We start from the raw sequence: 22,912 nt of genomic DNA, 5'->3' as shown, positions 1-22,912 counted from the left end.
CACTCAACAGAAACACGATTGATGAAGCTGTTTAGGGCGAAACTAGGATTTTTTTTACCGGGGGAAAAAAAAAAAATTAAACTGTAGCAAATTTTTTGGACAAAATTTGAAGATTTTGGGGCAAAATTTGAAGATTTTGGGGCAAAAGTTGGAGAATTTGTTTGGGGGCAAAAAATGTAGGTTTGGGGGCAAAAAAAAAATCCACCGGGGGCAAAGTCGAAAAACCCAAAATTTTTACACTGAAAAAAAAAACACTGGGGGCGGCCGCCCCCCTCTGCCCCCACACACTTTCGCCCCCAGGGTATCACATGTGGTAAACACTTCTCGTGAGGGCTGAGGCTCAAACGCAAGACCTCCAAGGCCATTGAAATAGGTAGGTAAGGATCATACCCTTGACATCTTTTATAGGAAGTCAGGTTATCACCAATAAACCAACACCGTGAAGTTATTGATCTTATTTTATTGAATTATCGTTTTAAAGCAAAAAAAAATTATACATAGAATTAAAACTAACGAAATGCTGGAAAATTCAATGAAACCGCGAAAAACCCACAATGTACGAAAAATAACCACCAACATAAACAAACAACGTCCTAGAGTACCAACTAGGCCCAATTAAACTATCACAAAACGATAAAAAAAGCCAAGGGCTAAATCCCACAACGAAACATGAATTCCGAATTAATGATAGGTAGCCAAAGCCAAATAACTGAAACAAAACCTTTTACGAGTTCGAAATCTATGGATATAATTATCAACTTTAACATCATCTCCATCGAAGTTCATTATTAACTCATCGAGATAGGCATGTTAAAATTACGCTTCAATTGGGCTTTTTCTTCCATACAATAATTGAAATACTACATCTCTTTATGCGCATTAATAATACATATTAGTACTGTATTAGACACTAAGTTCAATATAGCTGTGTTAGGGATCTATTAAATATTTTTGAATATCAACATAGCTATTAAAAGTCATAATTTTAAATTTGTTACATAAAATAAAATATTTATTTATAATTAATAATTAATACGGAGTACTTCATAATGAAGAACACGATTAGTGTTGGATCTCAAAAATAGATGTTCATAAATCTTGAAAGGTAATGGATTTTTTTGAGTTTACGTTAAGAAATTTTTCATTTGATTTTGTATTTATGATTTAAGGATATTAAGATATTTTGTGTCTATAATTACGTTTACGAGATTTTGTGTTTATGCAGTGAATCGATAAACTTTTATGTCGTGTTTATGTTTATAAAATTAAAGATTTGCTACAAGGTAACGGTTTGGTTGTTATTGAGATGAGTGAAAGAAAAATAAAAATTGAAAAGATAAAAATGCTTATAGATGCCTTGCACATGGTTAAATTCAACGAGATCTTTTTAATAATCGTTAGGCCAATAAATCAACTGCCTAATTAGTGCAAACATGAGTGATCAACCATGTCTAAAATAAATTTTGACTATCGTGAAATTTTATCAAACATCAAGACCAACCACGTAATTTTATTTTCTATTAAAAAAAGACTTTTTTGTGCCGTTGGTCCCTCAATTATACACCAAATAGTGAACAGCGTCCCTTTCGTTTTTTTTCTGCTTACAACATCCCTCCATTTTACAAATTTGTGTTTCAGTGTCCCTCCGTCTAACTTCCGTTAAATAAGTATGTTAAGTCATGACATGTACATTGCATGTGAGGGTAAATTCGTCTTTTAAACCTTCATCTGAATCAAAATTTGAAGCCTTGATCTTGCTCAAGTTGTTCTTCCCCAAAATTACAAACCCTAATTTATAAACCTATACAAATTTGTGTTGATTCAAATCACAAATCCTAAAAAACAAACACAATTTCATTTAAATACAAATTATTCAGAATCAGATTTCTGCAACAGTACTGTTACGAGTTCATCCACATCAAACTCAAAATATCAAACTCTTCAATGATGATCAACAACGTGAATTGATGACATAAAAACGTTCCTAATCACAATCCTAAGCTTCGATGATCATTAATTTAGAATAACAACAGCAGATTTGAGCAGATTCGATCTGTGTTCTTTGTTTTTGTCCGAAAAATGAAGATCGATCACTTTTGAGCAATCTACTCCAACATATTACGATCTTAGAATTGTTTTGGATTCCTCACAACTTGTTTATGCTACCTGATGCATCAAATCGTATGGAGAAACAACATCAAATTCACAGAATCAAGGTCAAACTTCTAAACAATTCGGTCAACGTTTTGATTTGTGAATTGTAATATGTTTCTGGATCGTCTGTTGATTGGCGAGTGTTATATGGATAATTTCAAGCACTTTTCATTAAGGAATCGATTTCAGAAACACTCTAAATTGCAAGTTCGATTTTCAAGTTCTTCATATGAAAACCGCAACTGTTCATCGATTGATTCATGTTTCTGTTGCTGTTTTGGTGTATAATTCTTCAACAAAAGTCTCAATAACTGGTTAAGGAATCACTTGCAAATTATTTGAGGTTCTAATTCAATCTATTGCAGGTTACGGTGATGGTGGATATGACGACAACGGTGATGGCGGCGGTAGGGCTACCGTTGATGTTTAATGGCTGTGGTGCGTTGCCGTTGCTAATTTATAATGTATCAAAATTAAATTCAAGATTACAGAAACATAAGGGTTAGTTATTAGCTATTACTTTTTGTGACGACCCGGGAATTTCCGACTAAATTTAAAACTTAATCTTTATATGTTTTCGATTCGATAAGCAAAGTCTGTAAAGTTGAGTCCTAAAACTTTTGAACTGTTTACATTGAAGCATTTAACCTCAGACTATGCCCGACGATTCACGAAACTTGTGTGTAAATAAAAATATAAATATATATATGAACTCTATACATAAGTAACATTATATATATTGTAATATATATAAAAATTATAAATGTTAAATATACCTTATATTATAAAAGTTTAATATTAATATATTAAAAGTAATGACAAGTAAAATATGGTTGTTATATTTACTTTCTGTATTATTATTAATATTAATATTAACAATAATATTAGACAATATTATTAAGTATATATAGACATGAAATTGATACGCCAAATTTGTTATATTAATATCATCATAACTATCAATATTATTAACGTCATTACCATTATCACTGAGATTATTAAAATTATTATAAGTGATGTTATTTTTATATACGACTTATTATTATCATGAATGTTATTATTATTATTAATAATACTATCAACATTATTATAAATATCATTATTCTTGGGATTTATACTATTATTAGCAATACCATTAAAATTGTTATCATTCTTTTTATTAGTGTTATTTTGATAATTAATATTATTATTATTATCATCATCATTATTATTAATTAAAATAATCATTTTCATGATTATTAGTGTCATTATTATTATTAACATATTATTATTATTAGAAATATTAATATTATTATCCTTATTACTTCTATTATTAATCTTATTAATATTGAGTTTATTTTAACTAGTATGTTTATTATTATCAATAATATATATAATAATATCAATATTATAAATATTAATATAATATATTTATTAATTATTTAAAAATTAAAATAAGATATATATAAACCGTGACATCATGCGTATCTGGTATATGTCTTAATCTGTTTCCATTTTTTTCTCTCATATATACTGTGTTGCTTGTGATATATGGTCGCCCAAATAATTCCCATAAGTCAATCTAATATTTTTTGTATTAGTGAAGCACAATCTATCCATGTTCTATATCATCGAAATTTCCAAAAGCTGCGATGGGTTTTATTTTTTTTTTATTTTTATTTTTACAACTTCAGCATCTGTCGCTATAGTTATTTTACCATATCTCGAATTCAACAAAGTTTTCCAAATTCAACAATGCAGATGTGTTAGGATACATGTAGTTGAACTATCTGCAAAGTTTTGAACTTTAATTCTTCCAATTGATCATGAATTTCTGAGTCAAACTTATTTTCTAAAAAGTCAACGAAATTGTTCATCATAAAATTTAATTTCAATCTGATGTTTTGGACTAACTGAGGATACAGAAAGTTTCCTGGGATGTTTTGAAACATGTTTCGTGTTGTAACAATTATCCAAATCTTTATAAAACTCGAAAATAAATTATTTTTTTTTCCTCTACAAGCGACGAGCAACAGCTAGGTTGCAAATTTTTTTTTTTATTATTATTCGTTTCGTTTTTGCAATTATTTAAGCTTTATTAGTTTTAATTATTTTAGTAAATTCAAATCAGAGTTTCATTATTAAACTGGTTGTACGAAATTTTTTTTAAAGAGGAAGAAGATGATGAACTGAAGGGACGGGTTATATACATTTAGGAGTGTTATTATTTCAGAAAGACAGGTACAACCGAGTGGTTGAGTGGGTGTTTGGGTGAGCGGGAGGTCACGGGTTCAATCCCGGGCGTGGGCAGTCTTTTCTTTTTTTTGGGAACTTTTTCTTTGTGAGGTAGTTTTTCTCATTCTTATTTATTATTATTATTATTATGATTATTGTTGTTATTGTTATTGTTATTAATTATTGTTGTTATTATGTTATTATTATTACTAGTAGTATTATTATTATGTTATCATTATTACTTACTAGTAGTATTGTTATTATCATTAATATTATTATTTATAGAATTATTTATTATTATCATTAAATAAATTAGTATTATTATCATTATCGTATTTATTATTACTCGTGTTGTTATGTTATTATTATTACTAGTAGTATTTTTATTATGTTATCATTATTACTTACTAGTAGTATTGTTATTATCATTAATATTATCATTTATAGAATTAATAACACTATTATCATTATTATTAATACTACCATTATTATTATTGTTATCACCTAAAATGTTGTCTTAGAATTATTAAAATACTACTTTAACAACCAAATGATATTTATATATAAATATATTTTATATACATAACATAACAAAAGTTAATACTTTTATGTACAAAATGAATATATGAAACATATATATATTATTAATATAAATAGGATATAATTAGTAAATTTATATATATATATATATATATATATATATATATATATATATATATATATATATATATATATATATATATATATATATATATATATATATATATATATATATTTGATTACAACTATGTATAATAATAAATATACAAATGATATAGGTTCGTGAATCCAAGGCCAACCCTGCATTGTTCAATGTCGTCATATGAATTTTTACTACAAAATACAGTATGGTGAGTTTCATTTGCCTTTTTACCCTATATATTTTTGGGCTGAGAATACATGCGCAACTTTTATAAATGATTTACAAAATAGACACAAGTACGTGAAACTACATTCTATGGTTGAATTATTGAAATCGAATATGCCCCTTTTTATTAAGTCTGGTAATCTAAGAATTAGGGAACAGACACCCTAATTGACGCGAATCCTAAAGATAGATCTATGGGCCTGACGAACCCCATCCAAAGTACCGGATGCTTTAGTACTTCAATTTTGTTTTATATCATGTCCGAAGGGTTTCCCGGAATGATAGAGGATATTCTTATATGCATATTGTTAGTCGGTTACCAGGTGTTCAATCCATATGAATGATATTTTTGTCTCTATGCATGGGACGTATGTTTATGAGAAATGGAAATATGAAATCTTGTGGTCTATTACAATTATGAAATGATTATTTATGTTAAACTAATGAACTCACCAACCTTTTGGTTGACACTTTAAAACATGTTTATTCTCAGGTACGAAATAAATCTTCCGATGTGCATTTGCTCATTTTAGAAACATTACTTGGAGTCATTCATGGCATATTTCAAAAGACGTTGCATTCGAGTCGTCGAGTTCATCAAGATTATTATTAAGTCAATTATAGTTGGATATATTCTGAAATGGTATGCATGCCGTCAATTTTCGTTGTAAAGAACGATTGTCTTTTAAAATTGAATGCAATGTTTGTAAAATGTATCATATAGAGGTCAAATACCTCGCGATGTAATCAACTGTTGTGAATCGTTTATAATCAATATGGATTTCGTCCGGATGGATTAGGACGGGTCTTTACACTTTTTTTTATTTATAATTGATGAATGTATCAAATTCAAATTCAAATTCACAGAAACATAAGTGATGAAACCAAACAGGTTTTTAATTTTGATTTATAATTTGGGTTTTTAGTTATTACTTTTTTCTTTTTAATGGATGGTTCTAGCTATAGATGGTTTTTAATCAGCATATTGAGCATATTGATCGATTAAATGGATGCTTTGATTATATTATTTGTTTTGATTTGATTTAGATAGATGGTTAGGATAAGAAGGGATAATGGATGAAAGAGTTCTTGGTTAGAATATAATCTGTTATGTGTTTGTTTTGTTTTTAAATTTAGCTGTTGGTTTTATTTTTTTTAATTTAGCGTTTGAATTTTGGGGAAGAACAAGTTCAACAAACATTAGATTTAGATACAGATGAGGAAGATGGGGAAAAGGCAATTTTACCCTCACATGCAAGGCACATGTCATGACTTAACATACTTATTTAACGAAAGTTAGACGGAGGGACATTGAAACACAAATTTGTAAAATCGAGGGATGCTGTAAGCAGAAAAAAACGAAAGGAACGCTGTTCACAATTTAGTGTATAATTGAGGGACTAACGACAAAAAAAGTCTTAAAAAAAATGAAAAAAGAAGAATAACTTTGGAGACAATATAACAAACAAACAATACTTGGAAAAATATTCCACCAAACATGATTGGGTCTAAAAGACAAATAAAGTAGAAATGAATTTCGATTGTAAAGCATCTAACAACTGTAACACCCCCACTTTTATACCTCATTTATTTTATTTTTATGTACATCAAACATAACAAAAAAAATCCATAGAAATTACAACCCAAACAAATAAGTACACACATCTAGATACGAGTACTAGATCATCTTTCTAAAAATATTGTCTTTTTTTTCTCCAAATTGATTTAAAAGAAGTGAATCAATCATGGGTCTCTGTGCATCGGCTCCTAAATCAAGAACTAGCCCAGAAAGGAATCAGTTAAAAAGTCAACATAAAACAAATCCTTTTAGTTATAATAATAATAATAATAATAATAATAATGATCACGACTCGAAGCCACCGTCTAGCACCAATCAACAAAAGTTGTCCTCTCAAACCACCGCTGCCGGAGGTGGTGGCGGTGGTGGTATACCATCTTTCTCCGAGTTTTCACTTAGTGACTTAAAAGCTGCTACTAATAATTTTAGTAGTGATTTAATTGTTTCAGAAAGTGGTGAAAAAGCACCGAATATTGTGTATAAAGGAAGACTCAAAAATCGCCGCTTTATAGCTGTTAAGAAGTTCTCCAAATTGGCTTGGCCTGATGCTAAACAATTTGTGGTAATTATTTTACGATGATTCTCCCACACACTTTTTTTGATGATCACACACAGTATTATTAGAAGAGCAAAATGATAAAATAGGTGTGTGAGTATAAAAAAGTATGTGTGAGAATCTCGTATATGTACTTTCTTTAATATTATATTATAATTATAATTATAATTATATTCAATCGAATAATAATATACTTATTGGCTGGTCTGGAGTAATTCATGTTAATTTACTTGAACCTTTTTAGGGTAGGACTTGTGAGTCATCAGGTTAATTGCTAATTACGTGTTCTATAAGTTGTATACATGATCATTGTGACTGGCTGTTTATGTTTATTACTATTAATAAACGACTTTTACTAAAGTCAAATTGACTAAGTTGAACTTTTTGAGGGTATTGATTGATAATTGAGAATTGACTGAAATAAATTTGGTAAAGAAATAGATGGTGTTGGCTTTCGCATTTGGAAGTCTTATACTCTGTAGACTTCAAAAATCTTGTTTGCAGGCTGGTGGGTAGTATTCATTTGTTATCAAGAATTGTCATGGGGATTAGTTTTTTTTTTTTTTTTTTTACATAATTGTTGTAACTAAAAGAGACTCGAACATAATCTTAACAGATTTTAGGGAAGAATTAATGATTACATAGCATTTGTGGCCACCTAAAATATAAAAAGGATTGTAAGGTTAAATTTCCAAAAGAGTGCATACAGGTAGGTTTTCACATATAAGTTATATATACTCCATTTATATTATATCATATATAAATGTGAAATTTGATTATGGGTGTGTTTGATTGTAGGAGGAAGCGAGGGGTGTTGGGAAATTGCGACACAAAAGGGTGGCTAATCTGATCGGATATTGTTGTGATGGTGAAGAGAGGTTGCTTGTTGCTGAGTACATGCCTAATGACACTCTTGCTAAGCATCTATTTCACTGTAGGTCGCGTTGTACTTTAATTAATTAATGTTTTTACTCGTCATTTATTTAGGTTTGTTCATTCTTCATATTCATTTTGCATGGCCTTGTTTTTTTTTTTTTTTTTTTTTTTTTGAAAGGCAAACCTACAATCTACACACGAAATCACGAATATTTACATCTTACTGCCTCAAGTGAGGCTTGAACTTCAACCTCTTGGTTGAAGGGTTCCTCTCATACCGCCAGGCCAAGGGCCCTTTGGTTTGCATGGCCTTGTTTATATAATCAAATAAGAATACGAGGTTGATTTTGAGTCCCTTTTATTCAAGGGTAGGAAAAATGTAGATGAGAGAAGCAAATTGGATGGTTAAGAAGTTTGATACTATTAAAATATGGAATCCTATCACTTTAGTCTAGTTTATAGTCCGATCAGGCTCCATACTCAACTTGATTTGCTCAAGTCATACTCTATGTGACGTTTGCAGGGGAAAATCAAACGATCGAGTGGGCTATGCGAATAAGAGTTGCTCAATACATATCTGATGCCTTAAACTATTGTACTACCCAAGGTCGTGAATTGTATCATGATCTTAATGCGTACAGGATTCTCTTTGATGAGGTACGTCATCAGAACCTTATAATATATACTATTTCCGTTCCAAAATAAATGAGCCATTCCATTTTCTCCTACTTTCTAATTTCATAGTTATGTGCTACTTGAATGACCTACAAGGCTAGAATAGGAAATAAATATCTAAATTTTCCTTCATGTTTTTTTTTTGGGTAATAATGTGTTATTGAAGAGATACAACATGTGGTCTATGTTTTATTACGGTTAGTTTTGATTTGATGATAATAAGCTAAAGCTAATGAATTGATTGATTTATTTCATAGGACGGAGATCCTCGACTTTCATGTTTTGGTTTTATGAGGAACAGTAGAGACGGAAAAAGTTATAGCACTAATCTTGCATATACACCTCCAGAATATCTCAAACACGGTAATCATTTAGCTTCTTTTTTTTTTTTTTCTACATCCTAACATCCATCCAAGCCTCTATCTATACAAGTACAATTAGGCTCTAAATATCTCTACAAAGTTGTTGTTGATTGTATATGGTTCAACAAGTAGAGCTCACATTAATTAGTATACATTCATTTCGGTTGGCTAAATGTATATTGTTTCTACTACTACTACTGCAGGAAGAGTAACAGCGGAAAGTGTTGTATACAGTTTTGGGACTGTCCTTTTGGATCTTCTAAGTGGGAAACACATCCCTCCAAGTCACGTAAGTCATTATTTCTATAGGTCGAATATCTTAGAACCTCTACATGTATATAGGCCCTCCTATTGTTTGATTTGTAGTAAGTTTTTATATCCTTCCAACTAAAGTTTGATGTACTGTATAATAATAGGCGCTTGATTTGATCCGTGGCAAAAATATCATTCTCTTAATGGAATCTCATTTGGAGGGGAACTTTTCGACAGATGAAGCGACTATTCTCGTGGATCTCGCCTCTAAATGTTTGCAATATGAACCCAAAGATAGACCTACTATTAATGACCTTGTTGCTACACTTGCTCCACTTCAAACCAAATGTGACGTAAGAATTTACTAATTATTTCTCTCTCATATTTAATTACGATTCATTTATTCATTCTCCTTTTTTGGAAATATTGTTGCAATACAATTGCGGTGTTGTTTTAGGTTCCATCTTATGTAATGCTCGGTATTACCAAACAAGAAGAAGAAGCTCCGTCAACTCCACCGCGCCCCCTTTCACCGTTGGGAGATGCTTGTTCCCGCAAGGATCTTACTGCCATTCATCAGATCCTCGTCATGACACACTATCGTGATGATGATGGAGCCGGAACCAATGAGGTGATTTCGTCACTTGTACCTTGTGCTACATTCATGGTACATGTATCGCAATTGTTTGTTTAATTAAATATTATGACGTTATATATATGGAATGTTTGTTTTGTCAGTTATCATTTCAAGAATGGACTCAACAGATGAGAGACATGTTGGAAGCAAGGAAACGTGGTGATCAAGCGTTTCGTGAGAAAGACTTTAAAGCCGCCATCGACTTCTATTCACAAGTACGTATTATGTTATATACGTTGTTATTTCATTCCAATTCATTCTCAAAATAAATAAATAAAAATATATGGAAAAATTGGGTGTTGTCTTTATGCAGTTCATAGATGTGGGAACAATGATATCACCAACAGTTTTAGCAAGGCGGAGCCTGTGCTATTTGCTATGTGATCAACCTGATGCTGCCCTTCGAGACGCAATGCAAGCACAGATTGTGTATGCAGACTGGCCCACTGCCTTTTACATGCAATCAGTTGCTCTTGCGAAGCTGGATATGCATCAAGATTCTCTCGATATGTTAAACGAGGCTGCTGGGCTTGAAGTAAAGCGACAAAAACGTGACCGAATTAGAGGGTCTTAAGACCATCGCGGGTACATTTTAAAAAAAAAGGGTCCGTAATTTGCTGTCAAATATGATTGACATCGAATTTTTGAATGAATTTACATATAGAAGTTGTTAAAATTGATAAAATGCAAGGCTCGGTGATCGTATATAGAGCTTAACTTTCTTAAAACATTCTATGTTTATATATTAGTAGCAGTTAGCCTGTTGACATGCCTATATGTTGTTTCCGGTTGGTGATTTTAGTGTTATAAACAATTAATTTAGGTAATTGCGACTTAAGATTATCTATTAGGAGGGTAGAGGTCAGGGTTTCGATCCATGTCTCTTAAGAAGCTCCTAGGGAGTTTTTACCGACTCATTTTAGGATCTAGGCCCAACCCGCCTGCCCATCCCGTGGTTTAAGGTTCGGATCCTTGTAATATGGTTTGGGTCTTCGTTCGAAAGCGCGCGCGGGTGACAAATGATTGTGAATGTGGTTAATACCCCTCTGGGTGATGCCGACAACTTGCCTTTCACAAAAAAAAAAAAAAAAATTAACAAAAAGTATAGCATAATAATGATATTTCTTAATTACGTGTGTTTAGTCCAAGGACAATAAAATTGAAACGGAGGTAGTTTCTTTTCTCTTTGGAGAAAAAAACGAGATATATTAAAAAAAAAAAAAAAAAAAAAAAAAAAAAAAAAAAAAAAAAAAGCCTTTCATTATAAATGAAATAACCCCAAACAAACAACAGAAAGAAGGCCGAAGCGCAAACAAACCAAAACAAGGAGCTACAAACCACAAAAGAATAAAACAAAGACGACCTATAAAGTGAACTAAGATTTACGAACTTCTTACAACGATATCGAATTACTTGAAGTGGCACCAACATCGTAACCGTTGATAAAATTACAAAACTCAACCAGAGCAATGCTAAATGATGACTTTCATACTGTTAGCAGAGGCTTGATGAGATCCCTTCCACTTTAGCAAAGCAAACATATTTGGCGTATCTAGAAGAAACAAATACTCCAAAACATTTTCATTCACCGAAGAAGCCCCCATCTCTCATCCGAACCTCATCGGCATTAGCTTCATCATCCTCAAAGACTGAACTGGTGAAGAAGTGTAAATGATTTAAACATCCACCGACACCTTACAGTGATCTGATCACGGAAGGAGTATTTCTTAACATGGTGCAAGTGGCCAAGTGGTAAGTCATTCATTGTATCAACAAAACTCAATACAGTTGTAATCATCTTCATTTCGGGTACGGGGAAGGGTGGTACCAAGGTCACTTCGATTGTTTTCGACTCGGTAGCTTCCAAATTTGGTAAACCTAGTGGTATCTCGGAGTCATTACCCGTGGATTTGGTTAAGAGTGATGGTGCCTCGGGTTCGGCTAAAAATATAGCCGCTTTTGTGTCTATGATGGATAGTATGGTGGCCGAGTCCGATAGTGTTGATGACAACCATACTTCTAGTGGGGTCACCTCTAATTTGACTAAAGGGAAGAACTCTAGAAGACAACGCCGTGTTCAAGGGGCCGAGATGGAGAGATTCGGTGAATTCATCAAGGATGTCTAGTAAGGTTCGAGAGATGATGGTTGCTATTCGCTCGTCATTCGTTTGATTTGTCACTCTCTTTTTGTTGTTCTTTTTTGGGTTTGTATCTCTAGTGTATTTTTTATGTTTTAGATTTTCTAGTTTGGTGCGAGCTTGATTTGTGTTCGTCTCTTGTATTAAGCTTGGTTTTCGTTTTGGTTGTACGTTTGATTGGAGCTTCAATTTTGTTGAAGTGTCTATTTTAATATAAGTTCAAGTTTTTTTCGCTGAAAAAAAAAAGTAGTAATCATCTGATTCGTATCGAATGATATCCGCCTGCAACCGCATTTATTTAATTTAATAGTCTGTTACTCTGTTCTGTTCAAATAAAGCATTTAACAATGGGATATTCGCCAAAATATACTTTTTTAAAAAAATTTCATTCAAAATACACTTTTTTTTTAAAAAAAATGTCTTTTTACACCATTAGGTCGACCAACAATATGGTCGACCACCCCTTTACTTGGTCGACCACCTCATTTTACAAGGTGGTCGACCAAACTTCAATAAGATCATGGTCGACTACCATGTAAACATGGTCGACTACCACCTCAATTGGCTATGGTCGAACACAAAGCAAAAAAACAACGCGGGCGACCAACTCATTGGTCGACTTCCCTGTATTCAGGTTTCACGCATCCCGAAATCTGCAAAATCCGTGCTAGTCTAGTAACAGTTTTTAGTGACACTTTTTAAAATTTTTTTTTTTAAAAAAAGGTGTATTTTGAAAAAGTGTGACACTTTTTAAATTTTTACACCATTAGGTCGACCAACAATATGGTCGACCACCTCATTTTACAAGGTGGTCGACCAAACTTCAATAAGATCATGGTCGACTACCATGTAAACATGGTCGACTATCATCTCAATTGGCTATGGTCGACTGTGTAATTTTATCTAATATAAATAGAATTTTTTCAAGAATCGGCGAAAATCCTGACACAAACATAAGAGGGGCCTCACAACAAAACCCAACAAACACAAAAACATCCAGAAAGAAACAAACGACGCAAAACTCCAAGTCTCTTACACAAGAAGCAACTAAACAAATTAAAGCCTACACACAACAAACAAACTAACAACCCGAGAAGAACAAGAACAACGAAAAATGTGAGAAACTAAACAACAACCTTAGTCGAACAAAATGAGCAACATGGTCGCCCGCGTTGTTTTTTTTGCTTTGTGGTCGACCATAGCCATTTGAGGTGGTAGTCGACCATGTTTACATGGTAGTCGACCATGCTCTTATTGAAGTTTGGTCGACCACCTTGAAAAATGAGGTGGTCGACCAAATAAAGGGGTGGTCGACCATATTGTTGGTCGACCTAATGGTGTAAAAAGACAATTTTTTAAAAAAAAATGTATTTTGAATGAAATTTTTTTAAAAAAGTATATTTTGGTCAATTACCCTTTAACAATCACAACCCTTTTTCCACTACACTCCTTTGCCATTATCATTTTCACGATCCTTAAAAATGCCATCACAACCACTACAAGTCATCTCTAACAGCTTGTATAGTATACTCTCTATTTTATACATACAAATTGTTCTTTTTGTCCATTACATACATACATACATACACTGTACAATTTAACATACCACCTTTATATATTAATATTATATTTCAGTAGTAGTTACTGGTGTGTGAAAAATTACAAGAAAATATTGTGATATGGTGTATTAATTAATTTACAGTATTAATTATTAGCAAGTCTTGTCAGATAAAATCGAAACAAGATCGGCTTTTGCTTTTTCAAGAGCAGTCGCCAAATTCTCAGGTTTCCTACCACCTGCCTGAGCGAAATTTGGGCGGCCACCGCCACCTCCTCCGCACATTTTTGCTATCGGCCCTATGAACTTCCCGGCTTGAATCCCCAAACTAACTACTGACGGACTAAATGCAGCAACTAAGCTCACTTTATCTTCTGCTGGACACGAACCCAAAATTATTGCCACAGGATCTTCTAAAACATCAACCAGATGTTCAGCAGCGCTTCTAAGAGAATCTGCATCCGTGTCCTCCATTAATTCAACCACCACCCTGAACAACATAACAGTATAACACATCAGAATTTACTCTCATAAACATAACATTCATGGGCTCATGGCCTCTTTTATTTAATGTAATGTATGTATGTATGTATGTATGTAACTGACTTTACAACTTAATTAAGGTTGTTCCTTTTCAGAGTCCAAATTAGTGGTATATAAAACGCTTTATGTGAAAGAACAATTAATACTAATCATAAATTTGTCAGTTTGTCGTTCAAAGTAAAATTCACAAGCATACAAGTAATAACCTGATCTGCGTTGAAATTCCAACACGAAATGCATTGTTGTTGGCAGTAACAGATGCTTTATAAACTGCTGTTTTGGCACGGGCAGCCGAAGCCTCAGTTTTTGCTATTCTTAGTTCTTCCATCATCCCTGCTACCCTTGTCGGTACTTCTTCTGCTTTTACCTATACATACATACAAGAATAATAAGCTATAAATATTTTTTTTCTTTTTAAGTAATGTATATTTTTATGCATAGATTTTGAGGTATGAATATTACTTTGAGTGTGGAGCAAAGCTGATTCATGTATTTATCTCTGTCATTAACATATTCGATAAATGCATCACCTGCAACAGCTTCTATACGTCTTACACCAGACGAGATCCCCTGTTCTGATATTATTTTAAAACCACGAATCTCGCATGTATTGCTAACATGCGTGCCCCCACAAAGCTCCATTGATACACCAGGAACATTCACCACTCGTACCTAAAAACCATTAGAAATCTAAATATTAGGAGCGAGAACTGAACTAAAAATCATAAGGAACAAAAAAATTCAAATACCTCGTCACCATATTTTTCTCCAAACATTGCTATCGCACCAGCACTTTTAGCTTCTGAAATTGGCATCACTTTAGTCTGCAGAATCGTAGCGTCTCCTATCCATTCATTAATTAAATCTTCAATTCTTGTTAATTCGTGATCAGCAACTTGTCTGTGGAAGTTGAAATCAAATCTTAGCCGTTCAAATGCCACCAATGAACCAGCTTGTGAAGTCTCTTGACCTATAACCTTCTTAAGCGCAGCTTGTAGCAAATGCGTAGCTGTATGATGGACCTGAAAGCCGATTAATTTTAATATATATATATATATATATATATATATATAGGAGCAGGATCAATGGGGAAGTAACCAATCGGGGGGAAGCGGGGGGAAGCAAATTTTTTTTTTTTTTTCGTTTTTTTTTTCCGGCATCAAGATCACACAAAAATATGAACATTTAGAAGAGACACTTCGTGATGAATGTTATTATTTAGGCGGGAAAACGATCGACAAAAATAACATTCAAGATAATATTGTTCGTGAAGAATATGAACGTTTTTTTTTTTATGTTTTGTGAAGTAAAATTTAGCCCGATTTAGAGTTTAGGGTTTAGGGTTTAGGGTTTGGTGTTTTGGGTTTATTCCCTAAACCCTAAACCCTAAACCCTAAACCGTTCGTGTTAAAAACTCAATCTAAATCCTAAATCTAAACCCTAATTCTAAACCCTAAACCCTAAATTTCTAAACCCTAATATCTAAACCCTATAAACCCTAATATCTAAACCCTAATATCTAAACCCCAATAGCTAAAACCTCAACATACGCTCAAAAAACACGATAATTGTTATATATTACTTCTTCGAGCGTTTTCCCGCCAAAATAAAAACATTTATCACAAAGTTTCTCTACTAAATGTTCATATTTTCATCCCATCTATAATGTTCGTGAACAAAGTTTTTTCAAAAAACGGAAAAAAAAAAGTTTTTGCTTCCCCCCCAATTGGTTACTTCCCTCTTGATCCTACCACTATATATATATATATATATATATATATATATATACATATTGAATAATTCATATTTTAATTTAATAATACTATACTATGCTATATACTATACTATACTTACTATTAACAATGAAAAGGCAGGTAAAAAAGAGGAATACATTTGCCCGTTTTCTTAGTTTTGCATCGACTGCAGCTTCGACTTCTCTACCAATTTCAATACTTCCTTCTTTTATGACACCTTTGTGAACAAATATGTTACCTAAAGATTTTTGAACATCTGCAATCTCTATAACAGCAGTCTTTAGGGTTTCGGTCTCTGTGACTTTTAGTAACCCACGGTCCCCAATTTGACCACCGGATTCGGCATAAAATGGTGTACGATCGAGTAAGACTTCAACTTCATTTCCTTGAGAAACCTCAACAACTGGTTTCCCACTTAATAATAAACCCTTGATAACTGCTTTAGAATAAAGGGTATCATAACCAAGAAACTCAGTGTCGGGTATACCTTCAGTTAATTCCGAACCATTTTCAACTGTGAGCTTAACCGCATTATGGGCTGCTTGCGACTGTCTTCTTTGAATATCCATTTCAATATCAAAACCACTCATGTCTACCGACACACCACGTTCATCGGCCACTTCTCGTGTTATCTCAACGGGAAAACCGTATGTGTCGTATAAAAGGAAAGCATCTTTTCCCGACAAAAACGGGGCTGTCTTGTTTAGCTTTGCATTTATAATAGCGTCGTCCAGTTTTTCATCAAGAAGCTTTTCTCCTCTTTCTAATGTTACAACAAAACGTAACTCTTCTCGTTTTAACTCTTCAAGAATACGGGCTTTTCTTGATTTTACATCCGGATCAATTTCACTACATAAATCTATTACCTTTTCAGCAACAATAGGCAAAAATGCCCCTTCGAGGTTGCCATTTTCATCTCCTCTTATATCAAGCAACCTTCCTGTACGCACAGCTCGCCTAATGAGCCGTCGCACCACATATCCTCTACCAATATTTGACGGGAAAACACCGTCTGATATTAGGTAAACAATCGCCCTCATGTGATCACCGATAACCTGAAAAACGGTACAATGTTAACAAAGTATTCTTCAATCCATGATACTTGCCATCTGTAAGACAGAATATTGAAAACCTTACTTTTAGTTTTGTTTTTGAAGAATCGTCTGCAAGGTCATACGAAATATTTGCCAGTTCCGAGACCTTCTCTATGATTGGGAAAATCAAATCAGTTTCGTAATTGTTGGGAACCTGTATAATAAATGTAACCAAACAGACAGAGACCATTAATTCTTCAAGCTTGATTGTTTTGAGAAAACTCGAAATTAAGCATTATACAATACGGTACCTTTTGTAAGATGCGAGCCATGCGTTCTAGTCCCATACCCGTATCTATATTCTTGTGTTTTAAAGGTTCTAGAGAACCATCATCATTTTTGTTGAATTGCATGAATACCAGATTGTAGAATTCAATAAACCTTGTATCATCATTTAGATCCTAAATAAAGAATATCAAGAGTCAACAGTAAGAAAGAAACAACATGAAAAGTTGAACATAAGACGCACACAAAAGAGGCTGAAACTTCTTACGACTTTTGAATGTCCCCTATCGGGATGGAAATCATAGTAGATCTCTGAACATGGCCCACAAGGACCCGTCACACCACTTGTCCAAAAGTTGTCTTCTTCACCCATCTTTATTATACGGTTGGCAGGAACACCTATCTGAAGTTAAAGTGGTATATATATCAGCAACAAACAAACGTATATTCCATTAGTCCCATGAAAACTGCCAAACTACAAAAAAAAAAAAAAAAAAAAAAAAGAAAAAAAGAAAAAAAAAAGAAAAAAGAAGAAGATGTCTCACCTCATCATGCCATATCATATATGTTTCTTCATCGTTTTCATACACACTAATCCACAAGTTCTCTGCAGACAATCCATATCTGAAAGCAAAACACAGAGAAAAAAAACAAGAGTTAGTTAAATTTTAAGATAAATTCTAGCAGATTAAAGCTATTCCAAAATTAATGTAACGGAAATGGTCTAGTCAGATTAGGAACGGGAAGTTAACTAAAAGTAGACAAGTCTAGGATGCAATGTCATTTACCTTTTTTAATACTTGCGTTTTGTTATATTAATATGGTGCGAGAAAATGAAAATGAAAGCAAAGAAAATAACAACAAGAATAAGATAGATCCAGATATATATAGTATAGTAAAGTACGGGAAAATGAAAAATAATAATCCATACTCTACGGTTGAGAGTTCCCAAGCCCATTTGATTGCTTCTTTCTTGAAGTAATCACCGAAGCTAAAATTCCCAAGCATCTCAAAGAATGTATGATGTCGAGATGTTCGGCCAACATTCTCAATATCATTGGTGCGTATACACCTCTGAGAAGTTGTGGCACGTGCTACTTGTCTTGGTACCTGAACATAATATAATGATACCCGGCAAAGCAAGTACATTTTTTATTAGTCTTTAAGGTTGCAAAAAATAGTAGCTGAGCTGCATAAGGGAAAATATAAACACCAAGAATCACATCCCATTGTACTTTTGTTACTCTTAAGTCTTAACTTACAGTTATATTATCAACACCATGTCGGAGTTGGACACATATATCTTTATAACCTGTGTTACTCTATATAGCATTAAAAAGTAATTTCAACTCAGTTATCTGATAATGGATCAAAGTTGGGTAGTTTATAATGACAATGCATCAAACAAGTGATTTTTTTTAACAATACTGGCTACAAAGATACAGGCAAAATGGTTCAAAAGTTGTCCAAACGATTATCTGAGTTCACAACCTCACATTTTTTACTAAATAACAAATGAGATCATTATTTTACAATTGTTTCTGAATTAAGGATTGATTTAAAATTATTTATGAAACCATCTTTTTACTACAAAATGCTCACAGGTGCCAACCCCCACACACTCATTTGCCACCTAAATTTCAGTGTCTCTTCTTTTGCAAATGAAAATAAAATAGATAAAAGCAGTGTTCAGAAGTCGGCCGATTATTTGGTTTTGTGAGGTGGTCCAATCCAACTAGGTCCAAACCGATCAACAGGTTAAAACCAGTCAAAGGCGGATTCATTTGGTCAAAGTTGGTCAAATGTTAGATATGAATTAAAATTAAAACTCGGGCTTGGAACACATTTTTGGGCCACTATTCTCTTCTGAGATAATCACTCACGCACACAACACATTTTATCTCAAAGTTGGTCAAAGTCAAAGTTGGTCAACATCCAACTAGTCCCCGACTTGGCCGATTAATCCTCCGAAGTATCGGACGACAAGTCCCCAACCAGTGACTTTTACAATCTTGTGTCAAAGAGTATATATATTCTTGTCCTAACAAAATAACTACTAGTTTTCAACTTAACTACAAATATAATATATAGTTTCAAATTTTTAAAAAAGCATGCATATGTAAGTTGATATTAGTGAAAAAGAAAGAAGGAAGGTAATAAATACCTTTCCAAGAAAAACAGGCTTGAACTGAAGCATGCCAGCAATAGTGAGTAAAACGGTAGGATCATCAGGCACAAGTGAAGAGCTCTGAAGAACCTTGTGACCTCTTGAAGCATAAAATTCAAGAAATCGCCTACGGATTGAATTACCACTCGTACCAACTTCTTCAGATTCCTCCTCCTTGACTGGATTCTCCTCCGTCACAGGTTGTACGGAAGCTGTAAAACAATGACACTCCATATTTATTAGATATAAATATATATCGACAATTCGTGTAATAAACTTTGGGGCTCCTATAAGCATAATGATATAATCATTAAACCTGATGCATTTGTGATAAAATGTATGGCACGTGCATTCTTCTTTTTAGAGTTGCGAAAGGGTAATGTTAAACTTTGTACAATAGAGAGACTGTAATTCCTGAAACCTGCATGTAAATTCTTCTGTATCATCATCATAAGAATATAAGATTATTAGGATGGTACCATTAAGAGTTAGTTTTCTTATTTAAGATTACCATTTTATCAAAGATGTAATGTAATGTAATGTACTGTAATGTAATGTAATAACAGAACATGTATATTCTACAAGATGGCATATGATTGTTTAGGTAACCCGAGATGGATCACAAATGTAGAGGTTTGGATACCACTGACTCACTCAAATGAAGCTCATGAATGGAAGTATGTAACTACTATGGCGCTATAAAGGGGATGCGTAGTGCTTTACAACAATTACTTTTTAAGTTTATATTTTAAATGCTTACTACAAAACTGAAAAGACTACAACTTTCTTTATTCCAAGGTATGCACATAGGTTCATCCAAGGCTGTATATTTATCATAGCTAAAAGGTGTGAAATTTCCTATCATATAAAATTTTCCGTGTAGTCGTTTATTTAATAACACGCCTGCCTTTTCACTTATCAATAGCATCACATTATTCATTCATGGAATATAATAAAAACAACGGTTACAAACATAGCAATTCAATAAATCATTTGTACTCTAAAAGCTTATAGGTTTTCACAGGCACAGCAAATTGAACACGCCCATAGTTTGGTTTGGTTTGGTTTGGTCTGGTTTGGTTTATTCTAGCCATCCGAACAACTTAACAAGGCTTGCATAACAGACTTACTATCTTTAGATTTTACATTTATTACTACATCTATAGATGTATCAAAATAAACATATTCTGATCACTATAGGGGAAAATATAATTAAACTCTTTAGGGTAAAACCTAGTCCTTGAAAGTTCTAACATTGACTTGAATTTTACTATGACTCACATTAACGGATATCTGCATATTCTATTGTTTGATAACATAATAATGAATTAAACTACAAAATAAAAACTTCTCCAAACAGTTACTAAAACATTCATATCAAATTGATTAAAAAAGTTAAAGGTCAAAACTTTATGAAACGTGAGAAGTAAAAGAATCCTGCTGCAAACTCTCTGTAACTGGACATGCACTGTCAATATATAATTCAGTTACCTGACAGCCAAGAACCAGTCTCTAATCATTATGGAATGTATGAGAATTGAGAAAACTAAAACTTCGATTATGAAATTTGAAGGGTTTAATAGCAGCATATTAAGTAAAAACTAATTTAATTACCTGGGGAAAGAGAAAAATGGGATTTGGGACGATTTCTTAAATTAATGAGGGTAGATGGAAAGTGGGATAATGAGCATGGAAGCTTGGATGCTTCCATGGCTGCTGCTGCTGCTTACTACCGGAAAAAAGAACAAGAGAAATAGAATAGAAGATAAAGCAAAGCAATCCACACATTTCCGCTCTAAAGGAGAAAAAAATAAATAAATAAATAAAGTAGCAAGTACTGTTTCCATTTATTTTTTACATTAATTTATTATAATTATTAATTATTATTATTATTATTAGTATTATATTTAAATTAATATTTAATTATTTTTCTAAATTAATATTATTACGGAGTATTTATTTCTGCTAACACTATTACTATAAGCAGGTTCAGTTAATGTGTGACCTATAAAACACAATGTTGTATTTAATAAAGTTGAAATTTTCTTATATATTATCGTATATGTATTCATACTCGGTAATTCAATTTGATATATAATAGATTTATGCATACATTTATTAAAAAATTAGTTATTAGTTTATTAAAGACGCATTAACATGTGCCACATTGAATCATTGACATACATTAGCATAACTCATTTTCTGAATTTTAATTTGTTAATCATTGATACAACTCTTCTCTTGAAATGCATCTTAGAAAGAATGTCAAAATTATAACTTTCTATTGTTTTCTGACAAGTTTTGAATTATAATGTGTTTCGGGATATATGATGTTGAAAGTTTAAACATAAAGAAAATATGTGAAACTCATGATGGGACAGTTGAATCACTAGATCTTTGAATTTGAAGAATTGATTAAGTTAAAAATACACTTGTGTAGATAAAATCTGCTAATTTAATTTCAGATCATGTTGAGATTCTAAACATAGCCTATACTATTTGTAGACTCTTAATACTTTTACTTTGACCACGACACAGCAGACATACAAAGTATTACTTAAAACCTTGTTATACAAAACTTCATCATAAAGGTTAGGCAGGGCGAAGTTAGAAATTCTAGTCGGTGGTGACTTAAAATATATACCAAAATGTAACTATCATTTCAAATTTAATAAAAATGTGCAGTTCACTATAAATATCTATATACTAAAATATATGATCACTATTTCATTAAAGTCCTAAAATGAAATGCATATAGAAAGTAGCTTTAAAAGAATATGATTTGTAGAGTCACTTGGTCATAATTTCATGTAATTAAGCAAGGTTGCAAAAATCGGAAAAATTGAAGAAATCGTTTTGGAGTTGCTGTCGAGTTCTCGTATTGGAATCGGCCAAAAAATGGGTCAACGGCCGATTTAAGAGGTCAACGCCCGATAAATTGAGTTTCTCGGCCAAAAATCGGTCAAATCTCGGTCAAATCTTGGACAAATCTCGGGTATCATAAAAATTATCCTAAAAGTAAACGAAAATCAACAGCCGAGAATTCCAAGAAATGATCCCGTCGAGAACTCCCCGAGTTCCGACTTCTTCAACCTTGTAATTAAGTTAGGCTACATTTGATTTTAAAAAATCTCTGAATTTGTAAATAATTATTATCTTGTATACTAAATGACAACTCCAAATGTGTCGTTCCATCTACACCAAAACGACACCACCAACTT

The 22,912-nt window shown here is 32.6% G+C and overlaps 2 protein-coding genes across 2 annotated transcripts; one reads left to right on the top strand and one right to left on the bottom strand.

The window, feature by feature from the left end:
- Positions 1-6,871: 6,871 nt before the first annotated feature.
- On the top strand, positions 6,872-11,034 carry LOC139852915 (serine/threonine-protein kinase BSK1-like). Its single transcript, XM_071842258.1, has 9 exons — positions 6,872-7,416; positions 8,209-8,344; positions 8,810-8,943; positions 9,219-9,324; positions 9,527-9,612; positions 9,740-9,928; positions 10,033-10,206; positions 10,314-10,427; positions 10,526-11,034. The coding sequence occupies exons 1-9, from the start codon at positions 7,021-7,023 to the stop codon at positions 10,784-10,786; spliced, it is 1,596 nt and encodes a 531-aa protein (XP_071698359.1). The 5' UTR covers positions 6,872-7,020; the 3' UTR covers positions 10,787-11,034.
- Positions 11,035-13,941: 2,907 nt separating this feature from the next.
- LOC139856165 (alanine--tRNA ligase, chloroplastic/mitochondrial) lies at positions 13,942-21,466 on the bottom strand. The gene is made up of 13 exons (XM_071845413.1): positions 21,306-21,466; positions 20,008-20,112; positions 19,689-19,903; positions 18,456-18,634; positions 18,070-18,148; positions 17,793-17,927; positions 17,551-17,700; positions 17,343-17,453; positions 16,343-17,260; positions 15,201-15,473; positions 14,914-15,123; positions 14,658-14,818; positions 13,942-14,398 (listed from the first exon to the last, which is right to left on the bottom strand). Exons 1-13 carry the CDS (start codon positions 21,400-21,402, stop codon positions 14,062-14,064), a joined length of 2,970 nt encoding a protein of 989 aa, XP_071701514.1. The 5' UTR covers positions 21,403-21,466; the 3' UTR covers positions 13,942-14,061.
- Positions 21,467-22,912: the final 1,446 nt, after the last annotated feature.

This window comes from Rutidosis leptorrhynchoides, chromosome 6 (genome assembly GCF_046630445.1).
Source record: "Rutidosis leptorrhynchoides isolate AG116_Rl617_1_P2 chromosome 6, CSIRO_AGI_Rlap_v1, whole genome shotgun sequence".
Lineage (NCBI taxonomy): Eukaryota > Viridiplantae > Streptophyta > Magnoliopsida > Asterales > Asteraceae > Rutidosis > Rutidosis leptorrhynchoides.
The sequence above is the reverse complement of the archived record's forward strand: the minus strand, read 5'-3'. Positions and strand labels throughout refer to the sequence as shown.